The sequence below is a fragment of the Scyliorhinus torazame genome, chromosome 17 (genome assembly GCF_047496885.1).
Source record: "Scyliorhinus torazame isolate Kashiwa2021f chromosome 17, sScyTor2.1, whole genome shotgun sequence".
Taxonomy (NCBI): domain Eukaryota; kingdom Metazoa; phylum Chordata; class Chondrichthyes; order Carcharhiniformes; family Scyliorhinidae; genus Scyliorhinus; species Scyliorhinus torazame.
In genome coordinates this window covers 119,111,943-119,139,746 of record NC_092723.1, presented here as the reverse complement: position 1 = coordinate 119,139,746, position 27,804 = coordinate 119,111,943, and the positions used below count along the sequence as shown (strand labels likewise).

Below are 27,804 nucleotides of genomic sequence, written 5' to 3'. Positions count from 1 at the left end.
TGGCAGCACATATAGATTATTTCCTCTATGTATTGAAATTGAATATTTTTGTTATGAATATCTAACATTTCATCTGCTCTTTGCAGTAGTTGTAACCCAAGAACTATAGGTCCTGGAAAGAGTCAGAGTCATTGTCCAGACTCTTCCCGGCTCTTCTCTCTTCCTCCTTGTGCTCCTGTTTCATTAATGTGGACAATTTGAGACAAGCAGTTTAGCCCCGAATATTTCTGACAATCTTATTCATGAATTTACGGTCAATCGACTAGCCCGATTTCATGCAGCTCACTCACTAACATAGGCTGCCCATGACTGATTGGAAGTGATTGGTAGAAAGATTTGGAGGGAAAATTAGGAAAACATTTTTCATCTGGAGGGTGGCAAGGTTCTGGAGCTCACTGCCTGAAAGGATAGTAGAGGTCGAAACCCTCGACTTATTTGAATGATTTGCAGACATGCACCTGATGTTTGGTAAACTCCAGGGTACAGATCAAGTGCCCATAAATGAGACGAGGCTGTGCGGCCTATTATCCAGCTGGTGCAGACTTGATGGACCAGACTGGCCTCTTTCTGTGTTGTGAATTTTTCTACATTTTCTGAATATCCGAAAGGGAGAGATATGGAGAGAGTGTGGATGAGAGACAGTATGTAAATAGCTCCATGGGAGAAACAGTACAGACACAATGCGTCAAATAGCCTTCTGTGCTGTATTGAGTCCATGAAATAGGACAAGAAGTTCATCCTAAATTGGGCCTTGGGCATCATTGGGATAATTCTGGTGAGCTACCAATGACGGTTTTGTTGGTTACCCATATGGGTCAGCTGCAGCTCCGGGGTGACTCTTAGTGGGAGGGGGAACAGGAGGAAGATAGGCTGGCAGTGTTGAAATGGAGTCAGGCAGTGTATTTGTGCTCCTTTGGCCTCTGCATTAACATGAGCTGCAACATCCTGTTTATTGTCAGCTGAAGTTGGGAATCTTTGGTTAGTCCACACTGTCATGAGAGAGTACCTTTAAGAAATGGGTGTTTATTACTGCAGTGATGTCAGAGAGTGGGTGGAGCTGGGCTGTCTGTCAGCTTTTTACTTTCGTTTTAGGCTGTTTGCTGCAGGGTGTGTTTTAGTTTCGTTTTCAGAGCTGGATAGCTGTAGTCACAGCCAGAAGGATTAGTCTCTCTCTCTGTAATCTAAAAACTGTAAATCGATCCTTTGGTGATTTAAAACTAATAACTGCTCTCAGTAGTGACTTTAACCTGATGTGCTTCTGTTTAAAAAAAATTGTTTAAGTCTTAAGGATGTTAAAAGGACAGCTTAAGGATTACTTAGTGTTGTATTCTTTGGGGGTTCTATTTGAATTATGGGTTGCTAAGACGTTCACTGTATGTTTTGAAAAGGTTAACTTGAGTTCATAGAATAAACATTGTTTTGCTTTAAAAAATACATTTCCATTTCTGCTGTACCACACCTGTAGAGTGGGCTGTGTGCTCCCCATACCACAATCTATTAAAAGTTGTGGGTCAGGTGAACTCCATGATACACTTTGGGGTTCTCTAAACCCTGGCCCATAACAACACAAGGAATCAAAGGACTGACCACCCAGTACGTGTAAATCAGGATTGCACTTATCCAGAGTTAGTCCTGAAAAGAGGGTTACACCCCTTCTAATGGATGCTGCGGGGCCACCAGAAAGGCCTGAGGCTCACCTTACCCAGTATGGCATTGGATGACTTTCAGGGACACTTGGGGTGAGGGAAACATCTTGCCATATTTTTCCCTTGCATTGTGCCCAGAAAAGGCACAGTGGGATCCAGTTGCTCCCCCTCCTCCACACTATCCCTCGCCATTCACCCTGAGAACACGGAAATTATGAATTAACATTTTGTTTTGAGAACACTCTGTGCAGCTTTAGCAGAGATTATGAATTAACATTTTGTTTATTTTTATTCAATTATATTATCTCTTCCTACTTTTCCTGTAGAATTTTGGTCTGAATGGGCCACTGACTGAATCCATCCTGATTGTTGACGGTGACCATTGGAAGAGGATCCGAAGTGTGCTTTCCCCAATCTTCACCAGCGGGAAGCTGAAAGAGGTAACAGGGCCCCATCCCACTCCCCAACAGATCGAATCCTTTCTGTGTTTTTACTTGTGGTATGTAAGATTAGGTCTGTAGACAAGGGTGCAAAATCGTCCAATAATAATTGACTTAATTTGTTTGCTTTTTGAAAATGTTTTAATTCAAAATTTGAACATTTTATACAAGTTACAGAAAATACAAACAAAAACCCTTAACTCGACTCAAACAACAAGAACCCCAAATAACGACCCTTTAATCCTAGAAAATTTACTTAATTTGGTGAGGGTAAATGCTGATATATACTTTAGGAACTGTCATGTATGAAGTTAAAATACTAAGTAACTTGAGTTCACCCTAAACTCTGCCTGTGTGTTAGCTAACAGCAAGTCTCGTTTCTTCATCAGCGCCCAACTCCCAGTCAAATTTTAAAACCTTCATTTTTGTTTTTCAAATCCATTCGTGGCCTCACTCCTCCCTTTTTCTGTAATCTCCAAATATACAACATTTCTGAAATATCTCCATTCCTCTAATTCAGCAGCAAAAGGCCACAGCAGATGGCAGCTAGCCCCAATTTCCAAGTGACTACCTCCGAGTCCTGGTGGAGGCAGCCATGCAAAAGAGGGACATGCTAACAATGAGGGATGGGAGGAGGAAGTCAACCCACCCCACCAAGAGGGCATTGATTGAGGAATCAGCGGAGGTCTGTGGCCTTGACCTTGTCAGGAAAACTTGGATCCAATGCCGGAAAAGCTTCTCAAAGCTCAGGGGTGTTTTAAGTTGGGGGGGTGCAGCATGGTATGGCCTTCGAGATGAAGGCTTCAGCACTCGAGTTCTGCACTGACTGACAGGAAAAACAGCGCAACAATCAAGAGCAATCTGCCACTGCTGGTGGGTTGCCAAACCTGGCAAAACCTCTCCAGCCAAGAACTGGGAGCCCTAAAGTTTGAGGGAGAGCATGTCAGGCCATGGACAGGTTGGCGTCTCTTGAGGATGGTATGAGTCCATTGGGCTGAAGTGTGTGGCATTCAGGGTAAAGGTGATGACTGAGGCTCTGCTCCATCAAAACACCTCATTTATGTGCCAAGCACTGAGAAAATTCAATGCAATTGAGGCCAATTGTGACGATCCACCGAGACATCCAGCAATGCATGCGTGGCACAACCATTTCTCAGCACCAGCGAAGATACACACATGCCAGTGGCTGTGACTACTCGGGAGAGTAGTGAGGGTGCTTCATGCACAGTGGGCAGTTGGCGGAGGTGAGGGAAATGATGAACCTCTGGGGTCGTACATGAAGCAGAAACTGCTGGATGTTAAGTGGGAAATGTCCAGAGATCCAGGAACACAATGATGCACATTACTGACATTGCGCTTGGACCTTAAGCCCTCACACAGGCACTGACCTCGGGAGGCCAATGCCTGTGTCTGAGAGGGAGGCGCAAACCAGTGTCCCTCATGGTTGCCCAACCTTCACTGGTGAGCAAGGAGATGAGGATTCAACACACAATGGTGGACCAGGTGGCAGCTGAGCTGTCTCTTTGGACTCTTCTCACGGAGCCCCGGATGAGGGCACCAGCCTCTCTCTGACAGTCTCTGCTCCATCCCAAGGATCTGCGGCAACTCAATGTTGCGCTGCAGTGTTGCCGAGCGAATCCCCCGGGCAGTGCCTACTCCGGCCCTGCCGACCAGAGGACAGATGCCAAAATCATCTGCGCCAACAGGGCAATGAGTTTAGCAACCTGCCTCCAATGCCAATTTCAGTAAGCTTGCTAATTTCCTCCCTAGCTCCCTAAACTCTGCCCGCAGGACCACATTCTCCTCTTCTGCCTATGTCATTGATACCATGACTGCTGGAAGTTCACCCTCTCCCCAGGGTGCTCTGCAGCCACTCAGTAACATCCTTGACCCTGGTACCTGGGAGGCAACATACCTTCCTGCATTTTTCTACTTGACTGCCTGGTGGTACTCGATCCCTCTCTTCCTGCATACACTTAGCTTGCAGAGTGATCACATACATACATGTGCTTTTCACCAAACTCTCATGAGTTACAGCTGAAGCTCTGAAATTCCAGTGATGAGTGAAGACCAGGTAATGAGTGTAAGATTTAGCACAAGATGGAATTAGTTTTGAAGGAGTGTGCATAGAGTCTCTCCGACAAAGTATTGTGTTCAAGACTGGTGAGGTTTAGGGAACTGGGAAAAGAGTTAGCAGACAGTTTGTTTGGAGATTGAGGAGCCATGGATTGCTTTTGCTAGTCGAGGTAATCTTGAAGTGATGGGAAGATTTTTCTGAGGAGAAGCTGAGTGTAAAATGTCCCATTGCTGTATGAAATCTGGTGAAATCTCTAGGGATACAGACCACCATATTTGGGTCGGGACCAGCTTTGTGTACATCCTGTACATTGTCCGCCATTTTCTTTTCGTTCCCCAGATGTGTCCAATAATCAAGCACTACGCAGAAAATCTTGTGAAAAATGCAGAAAAGAAAGCAAAGCTGAATGAATCTGCCGACATGAAGGAGTGAGTAATTTGTCTATTGGATGTCAGACCTGCGTTCCTCCACCACACACCCTCCCTCGCCCATTAAATCATTTTCACTTTGCTTCAAGGACTTTCTAATTCTCAGTGTTCTTGGTGAAATTAATGCGATGTTCACTGACGCTTCCATGGCGTGTGAACCAGTTTTACCTTTTAGCTGTGTGAACCAGTTTTACCTTTTTCTTGGTGGGGGTTGCGATGGGACGAACTAACTTCTCACTGCAGCTGATAAACATGCAATTTCCATTCTGTAAAGACAGATACAGCTTATTATCCTCGAGTGGAGTTTCAATCATTCTGTTTATTCCCTCCCACCCCCAACTGGATAACATCAATGGTCCAGAAGGTGGATGAGTTACACTCTAGATCTCTCCAATGTCCCTTTGATTTTGGTTTTGTGTTGCTGGGCGTATCCTTAAACCTTTTTCAATCAAGGGTGCAACATTACAATTCTTCAGTTCTCAGGCACCACCCCTCTCTATAAGAGGTTTTGGGGGATTATGGCCAGTGTCACCATAATTTCCACTCTTGCTTCCTTCCGTATCCTTGGATACATCTCACCTGTGGCCAGTACATCTTACTGATCAATTTTTAACCCATTCAGTGTATCAATTGCCTCCTATTTCACCATAATCTGGGCAACATCTTCTTCCTGGTTAAAGACAAATGCAGCATACCCATTTAGTACCTGAGCCATGCTCCCTGCCCAAGCAAGTCCCTTTTTATGTCCCTAATTGGCCTCACTCCTCCTTTGCCATTTTAAAAATTATTTATATTCCTATAATAGGTAGAGTTCTTTTTTTATATTAGCTTAATTCCCTCTGAACCTTTTATATTGAACCTGATTCTCAATTATATTATCTACCTGATAGAAAAGGTCTGCCAAATGAACTCTTTTCTGCTTCACCTTGCTCTCTGTCTTTTATCATCCAGTGATCTCTGAATTTATTTACCTGACCTTTTCCCCTTGTGGGAATAAACCTCAACTGAACCTAAACTATCTCCTCTTTAAGACAGCCCATTGTTCTGTGATAGTTGTTCCCGTCAGTCTTTGACTCCAATTTACCAGGACCAGATCTGTCCTCACACCATTGAAGTTGGCCATTCCCCAATTAATTATTGGATTGCTCCTATTTCTTTGTTATAGTAACCTAAGCCTTATGATACGTGATCACAGTACACTAAATGTTCCCTTATTGATACTTGGTTCACCTCATTCCCGGAACCGGATCCAACAATGTCACCTTTCTCATTGGACTGCAAATATACTGCTGTTTTTAAAAAACAAAAATCTCCTATCTACACGAGGGACTCTTTCTCCTTTCTGCCCTTTTATATTGCTCCTATCCCAATTGATAGGGTAAACATAGAAAAATGGCCTGAGTTTTCATAGATACATAGAAGACAGGAGCAAGAGCCTGCTCCGTCATTCATCACGATCATGGCTGATCATCCAACTCAATAGCCTAATCCTGCTTTCTCCCCATAGCCTTTGATCCCATTCTCCCCAAGTGCTATATCTAGCCGCCTCTTGAATATATTCAAAGTTTTAGCATCAACTACTTCCTGTGGTAATGAATTCCACAGGCTCACCGCTCTTTGTGTGAAGAAATGTCTCCTTATATCTGTCCGAAATGATTTACCCCGAATCCTCAGACTGTGACCCCTGGGTCTGGCCATGCCCATCATTGGTAACACCTTCCCTGCATCTACCCTGTCTAGTCCCGTTAAAATTTTATAAGTCTCTATGAGATCACCCCTCATTCTTCTGAATTCTAGCGTGAACAATCCCAACCTAGTCAATCTCTCCTTGTATGACAGTCCCGCCATCCCCAGAATCAGTCTGGTTTCATCACCAAGGCGGGTAGCAAGAGTCGTAAAATTCCTGGATCAGCTCACCTGCCTTGGAAGAAAGTGCCCACAAAGGTGGGATCTTCATTGAAGACCACACCCACCCTTGGCATTGGGCAGCTGACCCGAAAAAGTAGTCTGGGGCAATCACAGGGGTTGCTGGATTGCTAAGACAGGCTGTTAAGAGGCCCACCTCGGTGCTTTGGGACAGTAGCCCTGTTAAAATAAAAGAATGCTCTTCAGCCCTCACCCCCCGCATTTCCCACCGATGTCCCACTCATGTTGCCTCACCTATCCCACCACCGTGGCTCCCCCACCACCCTGGCTCCCCCATGCTAAGTTACGGCCAAACATCATATTCCCATGCCCATTTACCCCTAGACATTATATAGAAACAATGACTCCTGTAGTTTTGTAGGATATGTATAAAAAAAAACCTTTCAACCATACAGTCGTTCATTTTCCACTTTCATAAAAACCTCGGGCGGAATTCTTCGACCCCCCGCCAGGTCGGAGAATCGGCATGGCGCCACGCGAATCGCGCCCCGACGTTGGGACGCAATTCTCCGCAATGTGGAAAATCGGCGCCGGTGTGCTTGGTGCAGCGCCGGTCGAGGTATGCGCTGACTCTCCGGCCCGGGCCAGCATGGGCCGGCGCGCCGATTCTCCGGGCCGGATGGGCCGAGCAGCTGTCAACAAAAAGCCGAGTCCCACCAGCGCCGTTCTAACATCCTCTGAGCCGGCAGGATCTCGGCATTGAAGGGTCCGGGTGCGGCTGTGGGCTGTGAACCTTGTTTTAGAAGCTGGCCTGACTTCATGAATACGGTGGAGGACTATAACATGCCTATCCCCACAACGGAGCCAAGTTTTTAATTCCTCTCTGGTCTCGGGGGAGGTGCCAGAGGACTGGAAAACAGCTAACGTGGTCCCACTATTTAAGAAAGGTTGTAGAGACAAGCCAGTCTCTACACTGCTGAGTCCCACCGGCCACCTAACGTCCTCTGAGCCGGCAGGATCTCGGCGTTGAAGGGTCCGGGTGCGTGAATCTCACGTTAGTTATAGGGAAACTATTAGAGAAAATTCTGAAAGAGAGAATATATCTCCACTTGGAGAGGCAAAGTAGTATCTGGAATAGTCAGCAAGACTTTGTCAGAGAGGTCTTGCTTAACAAATTTGATTGAAATATTTTGAGCATGTGGAATTTAATACTGAAAACTGTGAGGTGATACACTTTGGAAGGAGTAATGTGACCAGGAAGTATTAACTGAATGGCATGACACTATTAAATTCCATCTGCTATTTTTCTGCCTATTTGACCATCCATGTCTATATCTTCTTGTAACCCAAGACACTCAACCTCACTGTTAATTACCCAGTCAATCTTTGTGTCATCCGTAAACATACTGATCCTACCTCCCACATAGTCATAGGGGACCCAGCACTGATCCCTGTGGTACACCATTGGACATTGGCTTCCAGTCACTAAAGCAGCTGTCCGTCATCACCCTCTGTCTCCTACAGCTAAGCCAAATTTGAATCCACCTTTTCAGGTTGCCCTGCACCCCATATGCATTTGCCTACTTTACAATGTGGAACCTTGTCAAAGGCTTTGCTGAAATCCATGTAAACTACAGCAACTGCACTACCCTCATCGACACACTTGGTCACATGCTCAAAATATTTCAATCAAATTTGTTAGGCGTGACCTCTCTGACAAAGTTTTGCTGACTAATCCAGATCAGACCTTGCCTCTCCAAGTCAAGATAGATTCTCTCTTTCAGAATTTCCGAGGAACAAAGGGACCTAGGTGTGTTTGTCCATAGATCTCTGAAGACAGAAGGGCAGTGTTAGAGCGGTTTCCAGGCCTGTGTATTGAGTTGGATTCCATGTGGGCTTTTCTCCTCTGGCTCAACTCAGTACAACGATCTGAAGACGGTTTAATTCCTACAAGCTTGATTTCATGTACATGAGAGATAAGGGGCGCGATTCTCCACTCCCACGCCGGCTGGGAGAATCGCCTGGGCCGCCGAAATTTCCGGGGCCGCCGGTCTGACGCCCTCCCGCGATTCTCCCGAGCGGCGGGAACGGGCCAGTCGAGTTTCGCAGGCCGGAGAATCGCCGGAAATACCCAAAATGGCGATTCTCCGGCACCCCCGCGATTCTGAGGCCCGGATGGGCCGAGCGGCCAGGCCAAAACGGCGGGTTCCCCCCAGGGCCGTCCACACCTGGTCGTTACAGTCGTGGGCTGTGCGTGAACGCTGGGGGGCGGCCTGTGGGGGGGCGAGGGGGGATCCTGCACCGGGGGGTACCTTAAATGTGGGGTGGCCCGCGATCGGTGCCCACTGATCGTCGGGCCGTCCTCTCTGAAGGAGGACCTCCTTCCTTCCTCCGCCCCGCAAGATCCGTCCCCCATCTTTTTGCGGGGCGGATGTGGACAGGACGGCAACCACGCATACTCGGGTTGGCCGGCGCCAACCCGCGCATGCGCGGATGACGTCCGTTATGCGGCACCGGCCGCGTCATCTAATCGGCGCCACTTTTACGTGGGCGACAAGGCCTCGCGCGGGTAGATGACGCGGCCCCAATACTGGCCCATTGTCAGTGCCTGAATCGGTCGCGACCGGGGCCGTTCCGAGCCGTCGTGAACTTCGACGGCGTTCACACCGGCGCGGCCACTTCGGCGTGGGGGTGGAGAATCGCGCCCAAGACATGGAAAGCTGCCAAGGTCCTGTCTACCAGAACAAAGGTATGAACTCAACACATATCCAACATTCAAAAATCAATAGCCCACCCCAGTCGACTGTGATCCAATCCCTGAAGCTGCTATGCTTAAACTCACCCAATCGAATTGCAAGCAATGTTTAAACTTCAACCAATAGAATTGCAAGCAATCCATGATTGGTGCCAGGATGCTCAACCTGACAGCTATGTACGATCACAACTTCCTGTGCTGTTTGTCTGTGAGAAACTGAACAACAGGAGGAGCACACTGGATTGTTTCACTATCGATTACTTATTACTGCTTTGTCCTAAAAATACATGTTTAATTGTTAATAATGATTACTCGGTACTCTTCCTATAATTCATCCCAATCCTTAATAAAGTAATTTATGCAAAATTAATCTAATGGATGCTAACTATTTAGTGTTTAAAAGGTATCATCACTGAACCCCTCCTTCAGGCAGGTTAATAGGGTGGTGAAAAAGGCAAACGGGACACTTGCCTTTATCAATCGAGGCATAGATTGCAAAAGCAGGGAGGTCATGTTGGAGTTGTATAGAACTTTGGTGAGGCCACAGCTGGAGTACAAATTATAGGAAGAATGTGATTGCACTGGAGAGGGTGCAGAGGCGATTAACGAGGATGTTGCCTGGGATGGAACATTTAAGTTAAGAAGAGAGGTTGGATCAGCTTGGGTTGTTTTTGCTGGAGCAGAGAAGATTGAGAGGTGATCTGATCGATGTGTACAAGATTATGAGGGGGAAGGACAGGGTGGATAGGCATCTGTTCCCCTTAGTTGACGGGTCAGTTATGAGGGGACCAAGTTCAAGGTGAGGGGCAGGAGCTTTAGGGGGGATTTGAGGAAATCGGTCTGGAATGCACTGCTTGGGAGGGACCTGGATGAGCACTTGGCACGTCATAACATTAAAGGCTATGGGCCAAGGGCTGGCAAATGGGATTAGGTGGGCAGGTCAGGTGTTTTTCATGCATCAGTGTTGACTCAATGGGGCGAAGGGCCTCTTCTGCACTGTATTATTCTGAGATTCTGTGAATTCTGGAATCGGAAAGCAGCCGGCATTTTTAAAGGGCTCACGAGTCCCCCTGAGTCAGTGAAAATCCAGGCCAATGTTTCCATATTCAGGAGAGAGCAACAGTAATATCTGTCAGTGTGATAGTCGCCCATAAATCCAATCGGTAACTCGGGAGAATTGTCATCATCCAGATTCTTAGAGTGCGGAACACGACATGCAGTTAGAGTCAACTGACATCGATACATTAAAGGAGAAACTTTATTGCGAGAATAGAATGGTATGCCATGTGTGGAATAAAAACACTGGCAAAGACCAGTTGGTTTGAATAATCTGTTTCTGTGCAGTACATTCTCTGTAATGATTTTTATTATGATCTTTATTGTCACAAGTAGGCTTACATTAACACTGCAAGGAAGTTACTGTGAAAAGCCCCTAGTCGCCACATTCCGGCGCCTATTCGGCCACACAGAGGGACAATTCAGAATGTCGAAATGACCTAACAGCGACTTGTGGGAGGAAATGGGAGCACCCGGAGGAAACCCATGCAGACACGGGGAGAACGTGCAGACTCCGCACAGACAAGTGACCCAAGCCGGGAATCGAACCTGAGACCCTGGTGCTGTGAAGCAACTGTGCTAAACACTGCGCTACCGTGTTTAACTACATTTGATGTATAACGTCCGGGCGCACACTGAAGGAATCTTTAATTTATAGGAATCTTAACCTATCGAACCACGCCAAGTTTGGGGGAAGCTTAGTTGATGAATCAAGTCCTGGCGCAATACGACAAGTTATAAGATTTGTACTATTTGTAGACTGTGTTAAGTTGTTCGATTCCTTGTATTATTCGACTGTGTATAGTTGAAGGAATTTATATCATCTCTGCTATTCGGTTATCAGTAGCACTTTGCGAATACTGGAACTCAGCAGAAATTTGCAGTATAAACTCCTCAGGTGCCAAAAAGAATTGTTTTATTTGTAGTCGCTTGATTACAATTTGAAAGTCATTTAAAAGGCAATTCGTAGACAATTCAAAGCTTTCAGAGAATTACAGACCTGGGGCGTCATTCTCCGACCCCCCGCCGGGTCGGAGAATGGCCGTTGGTCGCCGTGAATCCCGCCCCCGCCCCCGCCGAAGTCTCCGAAGGGAGAAAAGTCGGCGGGGCGTTAATGGCGCCGCTGCCGCGGAGAATGTCACGGGTCTGCGCAAGGCAGCCGATTTTCGGCCTGCCGATATTCTCCCTTCCGGATGGTCCGTGCTGGGGTGGAGGTTGGGGGGGGGGTCCGTGCTAGGGTGGAGGTTGGGAGGGGGGGTCCGTGCTGGGGTGGAGGTTGGGGGTTGGGGGGGGTCCGTGCTGGGGTGGAGGTTGGGGGGGGTCCGTGCTGGGGTGGAGGTTGGGGGGGGGGGGGGTCCGTGCTGGGGTGGAGGTTGGGGGGGGGTCCGTGCTGGGGTGGAGGTTGGGGAGGGGGGTGGTCCGTGCCGGGGTGGAGGTTGGGGGGGAGTCCGTGCTGGGGTGGAGGTTGGGGGGGGGGTCCGTGCTGGGGTGGAGGTTGGGAGGGGGGTCCGTGCTGGGGTGGAGGTTGGGGGTTGGGGGGGGGTCCGTGCTGGCGTGGAGGTTGGGGGGGGGGTCCGTGCCGGGGTGGTGGTTGGGGGGGGGTCCGTGCTGGGGTGGAGGTTGGGGGGGGGTCCGTGCTGGGGTGGAGGTTGGGAGGGGGGTCCGTGCTGGGGTTGAGGTTGGGGGTTGGGCGGGGTCCGTGCTGGGGTGGAGGTTGGGGAGGGGGTCCGTGCCGGGGTGGAGGTTGGGGGGGGGGGGTCCGTGCTGGGGTGGAGGTTGGGGGGGGTCCATGCTGGGGTGGAGGTTGGGGGTTGGGGGGGTCCGTGCTGGGGTGAAGGTTGGGGAGGGGGTCCATGCCGGGGTGGAGTTTGTGGGGGGGGGGGTCCGTGCTGGGGTGGAGGTTGGGGGGGGGGTCCGTGCTGGGGTGGAGATTGGGGGTTTGGGAGGGGGTCCGTGCTGGGGTGGGTGATGGGAGGGCAAATGAGTTGGTCCACCTGGCCAGGTGCCAGCCTCCAACAGTTGGACCCATGCGGTCCATGCCACCTGGCTGGGGGGAGGAGGGGATATGGGCAATGCTGACATGTCGTCGTTCCCCTCCCCCCCCCACCAGGCCGTCATGTTTTCAGACCATCCAGCGATATTGGCCGCCGTGGTGGCAGCCGCTCATGTCTATGTTGCCCTGGATGAGGAGGAGGAGGAGGAGCGTGCCAGAGAGGCGGCGCAGGCTGCCGCAGAGGGGCAGGCGGCAGCCGCCCAGGCTGGAGGGACACCTGACCGACAGGACGAGGAGGGGGAGGAGGACGTCGCGGCCCGACGGCAACGGAGGCACCCGAGGGCGCCCCGTGTGTACCGGCCCCGGCCGTCATACCAGGACCTCACGGACCGGGAATGCAGGAGGAGACTCCGGATGAGCCGGGAAACCGTGGCACACATCTGCCACCTGCTGGCACACCTGTCACCGCGTGGCACAGGCGGGGGACACCCTCTCCCCGTGTCCATCAAGGTTACGGTGGCCCTGAACTTTTATGCAACGGGGTCATTCCAGGCACCGAGTGGGGACCTGTCCGGCATATCGCAGACATCGGTGCATCGGTGCATCCGGGCAGTGACAGATGCCCTTTATGCCATGGCGCACCGCTACATCCGCTTCCCCGTGGACCGGGCCAGCCAAGATGCCCGGGCCGTGGGCTTCTCTGCCGTTGCCGGGTTCCCCATGGTCCAGGGCGCGATCGATGGGATGCACGTCGCCGTGCGGCCACCTGCAGAGAACAGGGCCGTGTTCACTAATAGGAAGGGGACCTATTCAATGAACGTACAGGTGGTCTGCGACCACCGCATGATGATCCTGCACGTCTGCGCCCGTCACCCAGGCAGTGTACACGACTCATTCGTGTTGTCGCGGTCATCCATCCCCGGCATGTACGAGGGACGCCATCCCCGGCTGAGGGGCTGGTTGCTGGGCGACAGGGGCTACCCATTGCGATGGTGGCTGATGACGCCTATACGGAGGCCACGCAATGAGGCGGAGAACCGCTACAATGATGCCCATGTAGCGACAAGGGGAGTGATAGAGAGGTGCTTTGGCGTGCTGAAGATGCGTTTCAGGTGCCTGGACCTCTCTGGGGGCGCCCTCCAGTATCGGTCAGATAGGGTCGGCCGCATCATTGTGGTGTGCTGCGTCCTGCACAACATAGCCCAGCAGAGGGGCGATGTGCCGCAGGCAGAGGAGGGCGGAGTGGAGGAGCAGCAGGAAGAGGCCCAGTCCTCCCCAGATGAGGGGGATGGGGGCAATGGTCAGGGCAGACGGGGTAGACACAGGCGGGTGGCTGTCCACCGTTACCGGCTGGCCCAGCGGGCACGGGACAGACTGATAGACGCCCGCTTCACTGACTAGATGGGCGTGGGAATCGGGTAGTATGGCCACAGACCGCACACCATGACAACAGCCGACCACCCACACCCCCCACCCATCCACCCACCCAGCACCCTCACCCCCCTCCCCAACCCCACACACCCCACCCGCATGCACACCACCCCCCCACCCCCAATTGCCGATCCACCGGCGGCACAACGGGCCGGGCTCACCCAGTTGCGGGTGGACGCGTGTCTATCGCAGGCCATGGAGGATGATGACAACCCGCCTCCGATGAGCTCCTGGCTCTACATCGTTGGACTATGTCTGACCCATGGCCACAGTACCACCATCCACCCGGACCATCCCTGCATGCGGCTGTGACACTGCAGCGCACGGTCCCGTCCTCTGCCCGGGGGATGTTGATGGCGGCCCAGGGGGAAGGGGGCAGACTCACCTGGGGCTGAGGTAAGACCACCCGTCACACACACACTTGCGCTCAACGTACATGACACGCCCGCACACTTTGGACAGAGCACAAAGGCAGCTTCGGTAGGTGTAACATTGACTTTAATAACCAAAGGACTTCATGCACGTGCCCTAGCCCCTAAAACTCATCTGTGCCCTGCACCCGTGCCAACTTACTCAGTGTCTAATTGTTTGGCCTTACGGGCCCTTTGACTACGTCTACGTGGTTCCCCAGACGGTACAGCAGAACTGGAGGTGGACTCCTGTGATTCCTGCCCTCTGACACTGGATCCCTTTGGCGGCCGTTTCCTGGGGCGTCCTGGCCTAGATGGGCCAGGCTGCGGCCCAGGCGACTGGGATGGCGAGCTGCCAGCCTGTCCTGCCCGTTGCCCACCCGATGCACCTGGGACGGAAGGGGGGGAGTCCGAGGTGTCGCGGTGTACCGGGACCTCCCCCACAGAGGGAGCCGGGACGGACCACACCACCTCCTCCTCCCTCGGGGTGCCCGATGGCCCCCAGGCCTCTACATGGGTGGGGGATGAGAACGGACTGGCCATCCGACGCGCCCCCGACATCTGGCGCTGCCAGTCCTGGAGGCCCGTGCTGGTATCGACAGGGGTCTGCAGGTTTGCAGCCATGGAGCCCAGGGGGTTGTCGAACCCTGTCTGTGACAGTGCGACGCCGGCTCGCATAGGGCCACTGGCGCCGATGCCCTCAGCGATGGCCTGCTGAGACTGGGCCATGGACTGCAGAGACTGGGCCATGGCCTGCAGAGACTGGGCTATGGCCTGCTGAGACTGGGCCATGGCGTTGAGCGCCTCTGCCATCTGGCGCTGGCACTGGCTCATGGCCTCCTGTGAGAGGGCAGCCATTTCCTGGGCCACAGACGCTGCCTGCACGGAAGGCCCCAGGCCTCGCAAACCGTTCCCCATGTCTGACACCGTCGCACCCATTGCCTCCACCGCGGACGCCACCCGTGCGGTGTCAGCCTGGGTGGCACGCATGACCGGGACCACTCCCAGCTCCTGGACGCGGGTGGACTCCTCCACCTGCGACCGCAGCCGCCGCAAGCCACCCGTCACCCTATTCGCTCGTCTCCGTGTCGGTGGTTGCATCGGATCTATGTGTGGGTGTGGTAACTGCAGGAACCCGGGATCCATCTGGGCGGCAGATGTTCGCTTGGCCTGGGCTGCCCTCCGACCGCCCGGTCCCTCTGCTGCTCCTACCTCCACCTGCTGTACCGGGACGGCTGTGTTGTGCGCACCAGTGAGTGTACCAGACGCCTCACCACTAAAGTGCCCAACCGAGGTGAGTGTTTCTGCGATGGTGGAGGGTGTTGGTGACAGCAGTGGCGTTGTGTCGTGCTCTTCGTCCCACTCTGAGTCCATGGCACTTTGGGGTGGGGGTTCGTCTCCACCCATCCACTCTGAGTCACTGTCCGGTATTTCGTCTTCCCGGGTAGGGGTGTCCTGGGTAGTGCTGTCCCGGGTAGTGCTGTCCCGGGTAGTGCTGTCCCGGGTAGTGCTGTCCCGGGTAGGGGTGTCCTGGGTAGTGGTGTCCCGGGTAGGGGTGTCCTGGGTAGTGGTGTCCTGGGTAGTGGTGTCCTGGCTTGGATGTGGCTGCCCCCTTCATCGCTGGGTGGTCGCTCCCGCACGTGACGGGGGTGTCGTCTCCCTGTTGCTCCAGGTCTCTCCGTCTCCCGTGGTGTGCGAGGGGCATCCTGCGGGCGTCGCATGCTGGAGGGTCCGGGTCTCTCCGTCTCCCGTGGTCTCCGAGGGGCATCCTGCGGGCGTCGCATGCTGGAGGGTCCGGGTCTCTCCGTCTCCCGTGGTGTGCGAGGGGCATCCTGCGGGCGTCGCATGCTGGAGGGTCCGGGTCTCTCCGTCTCCCGTGGTGTGCGAGGGGCATCCTGCGGGCGGTGTGCATCTGCGGGGATGGGTGCCTGGACGTTTGGTCCTGCGATACACAATGAAGCATGCATGGTTAGACATCAGGCAGTGATCAGGTGATACGGGGAGGGGGATATAGGGGAGGGGGGATATGGGGACGGGCTGTTGGTGGCTCACTTGCTCGTGGGGCCCCGACCTCTGCATCAGCAACCTCCCGGTCCTCACGTCCGCCAGCCAGTTCCAGGGCCCTTTCCTCGTGTACGGTCAGTGGCCACTCATCAGCGGGCCCTCCTCCAGTCCTCACATGCTCCCTATTGTTGTGTGCGCGCTTCTCCTGTGGGGGGGGGGGGCTGCTGGCAGGGGTAAAAGGCAACAGTGTTAGGCAGGTATATGAATGCACGCCATCGGTTGCGCGTGCATTGCAGAGGTTAAGGTTAGGGCTGGATTCACTTGGGGATATGGGGGAGGGGGGATATGGGGGAGGGGGGATATGGGGGAGGGGGGATATGGGGAGGGGGGGATATGGGGGAGGCTTTATTTTAAAATATCAAATACAATAACTTATTAAATATATAACTGAACCAATCTTGTGCTGTATCTTGATTTTCTGTAGATGAATTTGTCGATTCTGTTAAAGGAAACACAGCTAACAAGATATGTTAATTTCTTTAAATTAATACAGCAACGTTCAGAATAATGACAGTTTTCTTAAGTTGACAGTTCTTGGCAACTTTTTAGCGATACATTGAGGGTTCTTTAGCAGCTTTGATGGCAGCCGTTCTCTTCTGAGTAAGTTCCCTTTCTCGTTTGGAAATTTTCTGTCCCAAGTAAACATCTTTCTGGGCAATTTGTGCTTTGTGAAAGCTAGCTTTGTGACTGTAGTACTGAGGTGGTTCAAGACCACCCGTAAGTCTTTGTCATGATCATCTTTATTGATAGAGGTTATCAGAACATCATCTTCATATTGGATAATGGGGGAAGGCCGAACAGGCAGTTGCCTGAGATGATTCTGTAAAGCCATGTGGTAAACAGTTGGGCTATTATGATACTGTTGTTGATTAACTGTAAAAGCAAACCATGGTTGTAGTTGCTTAGCCAGTGTTGCTGACCAGAAGCCATACTGGGTGTGTCTTGTTGGTACGTGTTACATGGTTGACCACGAGGTGGAGATGTATTGTAGTGAACATTGTCTACTTCATTATCATCTCTTGAATCCATCCGTTGTTTTTGATAGCATTTTGCCATCCAGTGTCCTACTCTACCACAGGAAAGACATTGTGGTATTTTCTTACGTGATTTTAATGGAGCAAGGGTACATGTTTGTTCTAGCGCTGGTGGTGAAATTGTAGTTACTGCTGATATTCCTGCAGGTGCTGCAACAGCCGCCGCTGGAGCAGCAGGTAACATGGGCTGGATTTGAGCAATAGGCTGCATTTGAGCAGCTGCAGTGTTAAAAGTTGCCTGATTGTGCAAACCACGATCTATCTAAATGCATCGGTCAACTATGTCTCGTTATGTGCCAGCTGTGGCCCAAGCTGGTAAAACCAAATTCAAGGCAGCAGAAACTCCAGGTTTAACACCGGCTATAAAAGCCGTTTTTAATGGACTTAAAGTGCTTGCATCCCATGTGTCATTTTCCTGGTCGAGTGTCATCCCTGAATATTCCATCCAAGTACGTCCTGACATCATTGTGTCCCCGTGCAATATTTTGGTCAGCAGCCACACATGTGTGAGTTGGAAGCACATCCGCCAACCATCAAGAAGTCAATTTGAGTTGAAATACAGTAATTGAATGGTCTGTTTCTGTGTTGTATAATAAAATGTAATGGTTTAATTATGTCTTTGCTAACAAGTGGCTTAATCTTTTTTTTCTTTCATTTGGTACAATTGGTTAACAAATAACTTTTCTCTTCTGTCAGTATCTTTGGAACGTACAGCATGGACGTGGTCACCAGCACTGCATTCAGTGTGGACGTTGACTCCATCAACAACCCCAATGATCCGTTTATTAGCAACATCAAGAAACTAGTGTCATTCAGCTTTTTCAATCCTATACTTCTTCTCGCTGGTGAGTGGCTGCAATGTTTTTGTTTATTTCAGTTGAGTTAGGGTGGAGGTTTTTTTTTTATTAAGGAAATATCTGTTGGTCAGTCTGTTCACTCCTGGAGCCCTACTACTCTGGTGTTCGCTGTTGGTGCTTCCAGCTTTGTGGGCAAGTCTTTTTTGGGTAGAAAGAATATGGGGCAGGTCTAACTGCAGACTCTATTGGATGTCCTGCTACATCTAAATCTGCTCCAATGAGGTGGCTTTCCTCTACAATTTTCTCAAACTGGTTAGAGAGTTTTTCATTTCCAATTGTAACGCCCTGCACCAGAGAACAATGGAAATAGGCTCTGAGACAGCGGTTTGAGCAGAAATCATATCCATTTCTAATTAATCATAGATAATCATAGAATTTACAGTGCAGAAGGAGGCCATTCGGCCCATCGAGTCTGCACCGGCTCTTGGAAAGAGCACCCTACCCAAGGTCAACACCGCCACCCTATCCCCATACCCAGTAACCCCACCCAACACTAAGGGCAATTTTGGACACTAAGGGCAATTTATCATGGCCGATCCACCTAACCTGCACATCTTTGGACTGTGGGAGGAAACCGGAGAACCCGGAGGAAACCCACGCACACACGGGGAGGATGTGCAGACTCCGCACAGACAGTGACCCAAGCCGGAATCGAACCTGGGACCCTGGAGCTGTGAAGCAATTGTGCTATCCACAAGGCTACCGTGCTGCCCTTAAAATTAATTAAACATTGTAATATTCCTGCCAGGCTATAATCATCTCCAACATTATTCTGGTAGTTATCTTTGATCAGAAACTTGACCACACCAAACATATAAATACCGCGGCTAAAATCACAGGTCAGCCTGCGTTCTTCATGCGCCAGTGAAGCAATCCTTTATTCTGAGGTCGACCTCGCTCCTCAGACGTTATCCTGGACTTACTCTCTGATAATCAACTTGTTGTCTGCTAATGCTGTCAATTTATCTGCTTGCAGGGAAGTAAATATTTTGGGTGTAATGTTCTGCACCATTTCTTATCTTGGTTTAAGAACGTTATATCATGTTAAGCTGACTATTGGATTTTGGATTTGTGCGCAGTTTGTTTATTCTGATATATCCTTTGGGGGAAGAGGAGCTGAGCTGCAGTGAGGGGGGGGCGGTGGGGGGGGGGGGCGGGGAGTGGTTGAGTGTGGGCGGTTAGGTCAGTTCAGTCCTCGCTATGTTCGAGGAAGGCCCTCTATAATCAAAGCTCAGCTTATTTTATTGGCTGGGCTTTTTTCTTCAGGCCCAGATGGACAGTGTATTATCCTGATGAGGACTGGGATTTGTTTGACTCCCCTTCATGGGGGAGTTGGTCGTTTCTCCTGATATGGGTCTTCCTCTTCGACTGTTCCAATTGCTATAATAGTGTCCAGTAATTATTCTGATTCTTTTTGTTCCGGGGTTTGGAAGGGTTTGGCAGCTGGCTGGCTGGTTCTCGTGTAGTCATAATATCTTAGGAAGTGGTTTGTAGATCCGAGGGGTTCATTCTGACAGTTCTTGCTCTTCCATCACTCTTCTAGCTTGAAGAGGTTTTGGAGGCACTACTTCTACCATTACTATTTGTGTCTTGTGAGCTGACTGCAATAGTAATGTATATTAGGTCTTGATATCATGGACATTCAGAAAATATTTTTATTGAGCTTTTAACATTTATACATAAGTAACAGTTAAACAATAAAGCATGTGTCAACAAACCATACCAAAGAAAAACAACCCTGCCCCAACAATTAGAATATCTCTTCCCCCCCCCCCACCCGCTGTCCTAACAGCTAACAGTGACCAGATCCTGAAATGCAATATAAATGGACGCCATCCACGATAGAACCTGTCAGTCACTCCCCTCATCGTGAACTTAACATTCTTGAGATACAAAAACTCCATAAAGTCACCCAGCCATGCTGAGGCACTGGGCGGTGCCGCCTGCCTCCAACTCAGCAGGATCTGCAGTCAAGCCAGCCAGGAGGCAAAGCTAGCTCTTCCGCCGTCCTTAATTCCGGCTGGTCCGACACCCCGAATATTGCAACAAATGGGGAGGGTTCCAAATCCACATTTAAAATTGCTGATATGGGGCTGGATTCTCCAACTCTGAGGCCAAGTGTTGAAGCCGTCGTAAACGCCAGAGCGTTTTACGATGGCGTGAACAGGCCCCTAGGATCAGCTATCCTGCACCGCACAGGGGGCCAGCACGGCACTGGAGAGCCTCACGCTGCTCCAGCTGCCGATACTGGCGTCAGAACGGACGCTGCGTGTCCGTGCATGCGCTCTACGGCCGGCGCGAGTTTGTGCATCCGCACTACGGCCGGCGCGAGTTCGCACATGCACGCTAGTTGCCTTCCCCGCACCGGCCCCAACGCAACATGGCGGAGAGCTACAGGGGCCCGGTGCGGAAGAACATAGGCCCCCACCAGGATAAGCCCGCCCGCTGATTGGTAGGCCCCGATCGCGGGCCAGGCCACTGTGGAGGCCACCCCGGGGTCGGATCCCCCCCCCCCCAACCAGGCCGCCCCCTGCAACATGAACAGCGAGGTCCCGCCGGGTCGGACCACACGAGAACGGCGTCGGCGGGCACTCAGCCCATCGTGCGGGGAGAATCGCCGGGGGTGGGCGCTTTCAACGGCTCCTGACCGGTGCCGCGTTGGCGCCAATGGTGCCGATTCTCCGGTCACCAGAGAATCGGCGGGCCTGGCGCGGGGTCGGAGAATCCCGCCCATGGTGTTTCAACAAAAGCCTCCCAAAAACCCACCAACTTGGGGTAGGACCAGAACATGTGCACATCATTCGCAAGCCCTCTTAAACACTGCTCACACCTAACCTCAGCCCACTGGAAAAAAACGACTCAAGCTGGCCTTGGTGATACGTGCCCTGAACACCACCTTGAGTTGTATCAAACTTAACCTCGCACAGGATGACGTAGAATTCACCCTACGGAGAGACTCACTCCACACCTCTCCTCCAAAATGGGACCAAGTTCCTCCTCCCACCTAGCCTCACGTCCTCCACTTAGACCTGCTCCTCCCTATGATCCGTCCATTTATCCCGAACGTGCTGCCCTCCTCTGACCCCTCACAAGGAACAATCCTTTCCAGCCAAGTGGATGGCGGCACCACTGGGAATGCCGAGGAAGCTTGCCTGACCCAATTGCGCCCCTGAAAGTACTTGAACATACCCACCCCGCCAACGCCTGCCCAATCCCTCAGCTCCACCTTAAAGTGGCTGAAACAAATTATTCCCACAGGTACGGGACCACCAAAATGCTATTTGCCTTCAGAATTACTTGTTGGACCTGCCTGCTAGTTTTTTGTGATTAATGCACGAGAACTGTCTCATGGCACCGAGGACCCGGATTCGATTCCGGTCCTGGGACATTGTCAGTGTGGAATTTGTACGTTCTCCCCATGTCTGCGTGGGTCTCACTTCCACAACCCAAAGTGCAGGGTAGATGGATTGATTACATTAAATTGCCCATTAATTGGAAAAAAAGAATTGGGCACTTTAAATTTATTTTTAAATTAATGCACAAGAACATCTAGATCCCTCTGTACATCACTCACCTGCAGTCTCTCACCATTTAGATAATAATTTGCCTTTTGATTACTACCGAAGTACATTACCTCACACTTCCCCACATTAAACTCCATTTGCCAGGTTTTTTCCCAATCACCCAATCTATTTATATCCTGTTGCAGAATCCCAATAACTTTATCACAACATGCTCTTCCACCTACTTTCGTATCATCGACAAATTTGGAAACTTTACATTCTGTTCCTTCCTCCAGGTCATTACTGTAAATAGAGAACAATTGCGGGCCAAGTACTGATTCCTGCGGTACTCCACTAGTTACATCTTTCCTCTCTGAAAAGGACCCATTTATTTTAACTCTGTTTTCTATGTGACAGCCAGTTTTCAATCCATGCTCAAGCACTTCCTCCAGTTCCATGGGCGTTTACTTTATGCACCAGTCTCTTATGTGGCACCTTGTCAAATGCCTTTTGGAAATCTAAATCCACTACTTCAACAGGTTCCCCTCTATCTACTGTCATGTGAGAGTGCCTTTAAGAAATGGATGTTTACGCAATGTACCTTTAAGAAAATGCAGTGATGTCAGAGTGTGGGTGGAGCTGGGCTTTAGATCAGCCATTTTGCAGTTTTAAGTTTCAGTTTGAAACGAGCTTGGGAGTGTCTGTGTTTGCAGCGAGCTGGATCTCTGCCATGAAAGCCTATCTCTGGATCATTTGGGTGATTTAAACTCATAATAGTAAAGCCTTTAACCTGATGTGATTCTGTTTAAAGGTGTTAAATCTCTTGGAAGTTTGAAGGAACATTTTGAGGAATTATTTACTGTTGCAATATTTTTGTAGTTATCTTTGAAGTAAGGGGTGTTAAGAGATCCAATGTTTATTTAAGATGTTAAGTTGAGTTCATGGAATAAACATTGTTTTGTATTTAAAAACCCACGTGTCCATAATTATAATCGCACACCTAGGGAACAAGCCGTGTGCTAGGAAAAGCAACAAATACATTAAAGGGGGAGGTTGGTTGAACTCCATGATACATTTTGGGGTTCTGAAAACGCCTCTCCCATAACACTACTCCCCCTGTTACATCCTCCAAGAATTCGAGCAAATTTGTTAAACATAATTTACCTTTCATAAAGACATGTTGATAAGGTTGATTATATTCGGCGTTCCTAAATGATTAACTATTTTCTCTTTGATTGTTGACTCCAGCATCTTGGCAATAATAAATGTAAACTAATTGGGCTGTAGTTCCCTGCCTGCTGCCTTTCTCCCTTTTTGAATAAGGGAGTCACATTGGCAGTTTTCCAATCTTCTGGTACCCTCCTGGAATTTAGCAAGTTGCAAAGAATTTCACCCAATGGGCCCACTATCTCTGCAACCACTTCCATTAAACCCCTAGAGTGCAGTTCATTGGGTCGTGATGACTTGTCTGCCTTCAGCCTCTTGTGATTCTCTAATACTCTATCCCTGTGATTGAGACTTTTGTAAATTCTACCATGTTATTTGAAATAAGCCCATCTGATATCTTGGGGATATTCAATGTCTTCCATGTTGAAGACAAATACAAAAAATGTATTTAGCATATCCGCCATTTCTTTGTTTGCTGTTAATTCACCAGCCTCGTTTAGTCGAGGTCTCACGTTTATCTAAGCCACCAGCTGCTGATTTATACATCCATTGAAACCCTTACTGTTTGTTTTTATACTGCATGCAAGTTTTCTTGCAATTCATTGTCTCTCTTCTAATGAGTTTTTTAGTCTTTTGATGCTGAATCCTAAAAACTTCCCAGTCCTCTGGTCAACCACTATCCCTTGCAACTTTGTGTATCCTGGGGCGAAATTCTCCGGTATCGGCGCGATGTCCGCCGACTGGCGCCCAAAACGGCGCAAATCAGTCGGGCATCGCGCCGCCCCAAAGGTGCGGAATGCTCCGAATCTTTGGGGGCCGAGCCCCAACCTTAAGGGGCGAGGTCGGCGCCGGACGAATTTCCGCCCCGCCAGCTGGCGGAAAAGGCCTTTGGTGTCCCGCCAGCTGGCGCGGAAATGACATCTCCGGGCGGCGCATGCGCGGGAGCGTTAGCGGCCGCTGACGGCATTCCCGCGCATGCGCAGTGGAGGGAGTCTCTTCTGTCTCCGCCATGGTGGAGACCGTGGCGAAGGCGGAAGGAAAAGAGTGCCCCCACGGCACAGGCCCGCCCGCGGATCGGTGAGCCCCGATCGCGGGCCAGGCCACCGTGGGGGCACCCCCCGGGGTCAGATCGCCCCGCGCCCCCCCCCCCAGGACCCCGGAGCCCGCCCGCACCGCCTTGTCCCGCCGGTAAAGTAGGTGGTTTAATCTACGCCGGCGGGACAGGCATTTTAGCGGCGGGACTTCGGCCCATCCGGGCCGGAGAATTGCACGGGGGGGCCCGCCAACCGGTGCGGCGCAATTCCCGCCCCCGCCGAATATCCGGTGCCGGAGACCTAGGCAACCGGCGGGGGCGGGATTCACGCCAGCCCCCTGCGATTCTCCGACCCGGCGGGGGGTCGGAGAATCTCGCCCCTGATTTCCAATTTAACATTATCCTTTATCTCCCTTTTGTTAACCATGGATTTTGCCTCTTGTAGAATCCCTCTTTTTGATTGGGATAAACTTCTGCTAACCCTCCAATATTGTGTTCAGGCTGGTGAGGGGGGGGCGGGGGGGTGCGGGGGTGGTATTGTTTTGGGGGCCTTGGAGATCTCTCGTTACAATGGGGAATTCTGGCGAGCGGAGCTAGGTGCGGCCTTGGCCACACGTTTCCCATTCAGGCCCCTTATTCAATGTGAGTCGTGTTGAATAGCCATATGTTTTTCGGCTAAACACGCTCACTCGGGGACTTTGTTCCCTTTTGGGAGAATCACGCCATCAATATTCATATGATCTGTCCCTACCTGTTTTTCTGTTGACACTCTGACTGATCACTAACCTGCACTCCTACCTTTAACTTCTCAATTTTCCAAGCAACCGCACCCTCACCTCCAGTCTTTAGTTTAAAGCTCTCTCTACTTTCATAGCTATAGGGTCCGCAAGAACCCGAGCCTGGTTCAGATGATGGCCATTTGACCGGTATAGCCCCCACTTCCCCAGTACGGATGCCAATGTTCCATGAACCGATTGCCAGGTCTCCCACACCAGTCTTCGAGCTACGTATTCATCTCTCTAATTTTTATGTGCCCTTTGCCAATTTGCATGTGGTTCAAGTAATAATCCAGAGATTATAATCTTGGAGGTTCTGTTCTTTAATTTAGTGCCTCAAACTGCCTACACAGAAACTCCTTCCCCATTTTACCTATGTCATTGGTGCCGACAAGGACCAAGACCACTGGATCCTCCCACTCTCACCACGAGTTCCTCTCCAGCCCAGAGTAGATGTCCCAAACCCTGGCACCGCAGGCAGCACAGCCTTCAAGACTCTCGATCCTTGCTACAGAGGACAATGTCTATTCCCCTGACAATACTATCCCAACTAGGACTACATTTGTCTTTTCTTACCCCTGCTCCCTGAACCATGGTGCTGTGGTCAGTTTGCTCAACCTCCCCACAGTCCCCTCTCTCATCCACAAATGGAGCGAGAATCTCGTCCCTGTTGCACAGGGACAAGGGCTGAGGCTCCTTCAGTGCTATCCCTTGGATCCCTCTACCTGCCTCACTTGCAGTCACACCCTCCTGTCCCTGACCATTGACAGAACTTAAGGCAGTTAAGTTAAGGGGTGTGGCTGCCTTCTGAAACGCTGCATCCAGGTGACTCTCTCACTCCCTGATGTGTCGTAAGGTCTGAAGCTCAGACTCCAACTCACTAACTCTGAGCCGAAGTTCCTCGAGCGACCAACATTTGTTACAGACGTGGTTGCTATGAACCACAATGGCATCCATCAGCTCCCACATGTTGCAGCTACAACACATCCCCTGGCCCAGCATCCCTATATTATATAATTAGAATTTATTTAATTTAGAATTTCAATTTGTTTTTACTTATACCACTAATCTTTACTTCCTGCAATCACACAGGTGTTCATTCTATACTATAGTACTACTGCAATTTATGCCCCAGCTCTCCTTGCCTTGGCCTGCAACCACTGACCTTGACTCCTGGCTTGCACAGCAAAATGACACTCCACATGAGGCGCTGCTGACTATTTGTCCCAATGTCCTGGTGCCCTCATCTTGCACTCTCCTCTAGGTGCTGCTGACTGTTTGTCCCGGTGTCCTCCTCTTGCACTCTCCTCTAGGTGCTGCTGACTGTTTGTCCTGGTGTCCCAGTGTCCTCCTCTTGCACTCTCCTCTAGGTGCTGCTGACTGTTTGTCCCGGTGTCCTCCTCTTGCACTCTCCTCTAGGTGCTGCTGACTGTTTGTCCTGGTGTCCCAGTGTCCTCCTCTTGCACTCTCCTCTAGGTGCTGCTAACTGTTTGTCCCGGTGTCCCAGTGTCCTCCTCTTGCACTCTCCTCTAGGTGCTGCTGACTGTTTGGCCTGGTGCCCCAGTGTCCTCCTCTTGCACTCTCCTCTAGGTGCTGCTGACTGTTTGTCCCAGTGTCCTCATCTTGCACTCTCCTCTAGGTGCTGCTGACTGTTTGTCCCGGTGTCCCAGTGTCCTCCTCTTGCACTCTCCCCTAGGCGCTGCTGACTGTTTGTCCCGGTGTCCCAGTGCCCTCCTCTTGCACTCTCCTCTAGGTGCTGCTGACTGTTTGTCCCGGTATCCCAGTGTCCTCATCTTGCACTCTCCTCTAGGTGCTGCTGACTGTTTGTCCCGGTGTCCTCCTCTTGCACTCTCCTCTAGGTGCTGCTGACTGTTTGTCCCGGTGTCCCAGTGTCCTCCTCTTGCACTCTCCCCTAGGCGCTGCTGACTGTTTGTCCCGGTGTCCCAGTGCCCTCCTCTTGCACTCTCCTCTAGGTGCTGCTGACTGTTTGTCCAAGTGTCCTCATCTTGCACTCTCCTCTAGGTGCTGCTGACTGTTTGTCCCGGTATCCCAGTGTCCTCCTCTTGCACTCTCCTCTAGGTGCTGCTGACTGTTTGTCCCAGTGTCCTCCTCTTGCACTCTCCTCTAGGTGCTGCTGACTGTTTGTCCCGGTATCCCAGTGTCCTCCTCTTGCACTCTCCTCTAGGTGCTGCTGACTGTTTGTCCCGGTGTCCCAGTGTCCTCCTCTTGCACTCTCCTCTAGGTGCTGCTGACTGTTTGTCCCGGTATCCCAGTGTCCTCCTCTTGCACTCTCCTCTAGGTGCTGCTGACTGTTTTTCCCAGTGTCCTCACCTTGCACTCTCCTCTAGGTGCTGCTGACTGTTTTTCCCAGTGTCCTCACCTTGCACTCTCCTCTAGGTGCTGCTGACTGTTTGTCCCGGTATCCCAGTGTCCTCCTCTTGCACTCTCCTCTAGGTGCTGCTGACTGTTTGTCCCAGTGTCCTCACCTTGCACTCTCCTCTAGGTGCTGCTGACTGTTTGTCCCGGTATCCCAGTGCCCTCCTCTTGCACTCTCCTCTAGGTGCTGCTGACTGTTTGTCCCAGTGTCCTCACCTTGCACTCTCCTCTACGTGCTGCTGACTGTTTGTCCCGGTGTCCCAGTGTCCTCATCTTGCACTCTCCTCTAGGTGCTGCTGACTGTTTGTCTCAGTGTCCTCATCTTGCACTCTTCTCTAGGGGGCTGCTGACTAGACTATTATTCCTGATGTTCCCCCTCTCATACTCTCATCGAAGACCAGAAAATTGGGACCAGACTATATTCCTTTTGGTTCTTGGCCTTCGATATCCTGTTGTCATCTTGAGGCTGTAACTGGTGCTGGTGATCCGGTGATCTATTTTGTCCTCTTAGCTGAAACTGACAGATGGGGTTATGGATGATCGGATTTTTGTTCTTGGCTCTTGTTCTTGCTTTTAAACTATGAGAGACGCTGGCTGAGAATTACAGTTTGGCGCTACCCGGTCCTCTCTGTCGTTTTGTCATTTTTCTATCTTATAGTTATAAGATGGCTGCCTGTTTCGGTCTGGATCTGAAGAGTTTAAATTTTGCTGTAAGTTAGTCGATTCCCCTTCGCACTGGAGTTCTCAGGTTGTTGTTTTGCTCTTCTGTAATTTTGTTTTAAGCTATGGGTGAGATGTGGGTCTACAATTGTTCCCTGTATCTTGTTTGGATGCAGACAGATCATTTATCCATGGAAGGAGCTTGTTGATGATTTTGTCCCTGATTCATTAG

At 50.9% G+C, this 27,804-nt stretch overlaps 1 protein-coding gene across 1 annotated transcript in view; it reads left to right on the top strand.

The window, feature by feature from the left end:
• The window catches only part of LOC140394109 (cytochrome P450 3A8-like), a 111,563-nt gene that overhangs the window by 23,858 nt on the left and 59,901 nt on the right, over positions 1-27,804 (top strand). The window contains exons 5-7 of the mRNA XM_072480958.1: positions 1,973-2,086; positions 4,503-4,591; positions 17,897-18,045. Of these exons, the coding sequence (XP_072337059.1) occupies positions 1,973-2,086; positions 4,503-4,591; positions 17,897-18,045 (352 nt within the window). The remainder of the gene's footprint in view (positions 1-1,972; positions 2,087-4,502; positions 4,592-17,896; positions 18,046-27,804) is intronic.